At 62.3% G+C, this 1,762-nt stretch overlaps 1 protein-coding gene across 1 annotated transcript in view; it reads right to left on the reverse strand.

Annotated features, from left to right (window-relative positions):
• Positions 1–39: 39 nt before the first annotated feature.
• The window catches only part of LOC111735019 (protein HID1-like), a gene marked incomplete at both ends in the record, with an annotated part of 3,017 nt that continues 1,294 nt past the window's right edge, over positions 40–1,762 (reverse strand). The window contains 2 exons of the mRNA XM_023526852.1: positions 40–146; positions 430–657. Coding sequence (XP_023382620.1) covers positions 40–146; positions 430–657 — 335 coding nt within the window. The remainder of the gene's footprint in view (positions 147–429; positions 658–1,762) is intronic.

Here is a 1,762-nt window from a genome sequence, read left to right on the forward strand (position 1 = left end):
GCCTGGCTTCACCCCACTCCAGGAGCCCCTGTCCCTCACCTCTTCAGCTGGGCAGCCATCTGCTGAGCTCTGCTGAGACGCAGGCTCCAGAGACCGCAAGGTGCCATCCTCGGACACCTGGGACTTCTCCGTCAGCTTGTCAATGCCTAGGGGGGCCCAGGTGGGTGTGAGGTCACCTGCCCAGGGCTCCTGGAGCTTCCACTTTCCTCCACCCACTTCAGAGATGCAATGCCCCCCACCCCTGTGCCCAGTGCTCCCGGACCCCCTCGAAGCTTCCCTCCTGGGTCCCCTAATACCTCCGCCCCCATCGCCCTCCCATCCCATCTCCTCAGTTTCCCGACTTAGGCCATGCGCCTTCCCAGAGACCCCGCCCATTCCCCCGGCCGCGCCAGGACCCACACGCCCCGCCCCACGCCAGCCCCGCCAGACCTGGGGTGGCCACTAAGCTGGTCTTGAGAGTGCCCGGCTCGGCGGGGGCAGCTGGGCGCGAGCCCTCCATGGAGGTGCCTTCCTGCGAGCCGCTGCGGGACAGGGGCTCCGGTGCCCGCCGGCGCCGCTGCAGAGCCTTCTGGATGGCGGGCGGGTCGGCGGGCAGGCTGGCCAGCTGGTGGAAGACGCTGCGCTTCCGGATGATGGCGTACACCAGGCTGGAGTTGCCTGCGGGGAGGGAGAGCCTCGCCTCAGGGAACCTCCCCAACCACCACCACCACCCCACCTGGGAGGGCGTCAATCCCGGGGGGCAGAGACGCACCCAAGACAGGCGGCCAAGGCGGGGCGGGCAGCCAGTGGGTATGTGCCAACAACGGTGGCTACACCACGATGTCACCTTTCTGGGAAAGAGCTTCTCAGAGGAGCTTCCCTGTGCCCCTCCCCGACACCTTCCAGACCCCCTCGTAACCAGCACTAAGGGGCACAACACGTTAATGTGCACACAGGACAGCTGCTCAGTGCTTCGACTGTTGCCCTGAGCCAGGTCACCTGGGAGGAAGGACATGTAGGCTGTCCCTGTGCTCCCTTGATGCTGAATTTCCTCGGTTCTGGCCAAAGGTGCAGACGCCTGCCAGGCCCTCAGTGCCCAGTCCACCTCTCTGGTCCCTGCTCCTCAGCACACTTTCTGCTTCCGGTTCAGCATCTCACCCCAGGGCCTTTGCATATATTGTCCCTCCCTGCAATGCTTTTTGACACGCCCCCCGCCCTCCAGTCATCCCTCATTCATCAGTGCAAATTTTACTTATTTCGGAAATAATAACGGCTAATACCTAAGTCGCCAGGCACTGTGCACTTTTTGTAGGTCATTTTACTTAATCCTTCCAACACTGTCTGAGACAGGGCCTCTTCATATCTTGCCATCAAGTGGCAAGGTGCTCATTTACACCAGGTAGCCTGGCACCTGTGACACCCCTCAGGGTCACACCACTCAGAACTTCTCTCTCATCAGATTAAGGTGACCTGTTTGGGCGACCACTCGGTTAAAGCCTCCCACCGTGACTCCGTCCCCAGCTGTGGGCTCCACGGGGCAGGGAGCACTCTGCTTTGTCCCCCACCAGATCCCCTACACCCAGCATGGGGCGTGGTACACAGTAGGTGCTCAATAGATGCACACTGGACAACCTGGGGGGCAGAGGGCTGTGCCCTCTCAGACACGAAGGTGCCCTTTCCACTGCCCGTCCTGGTTCTTGCCCCTGCCCCTCCCCGCCCCCCGTCCAGGCCAGGGGCTTGGGCTGTTGCCTCACCATCGAACTGGTACTGGATGATGTTGTTG

The sequence above is a fragment of the Pteropus vampyrus genome, unplaced genomic scaffold (assembly GCF_000151845.1).
Source record: "Pteropus vampyrus isolate Shadow unplaced genomic scaffold, Pvam_2.0 Scaffold11787, whole genome shotgun sequence".
Classification (NCBI taxonomy): domain Eukaryota; kingdom Metazoa; phylum Chordata; class Mammalia; order Chiroptera; family Pteropodidae; genus Pteropus; species Pteropus vampyrus.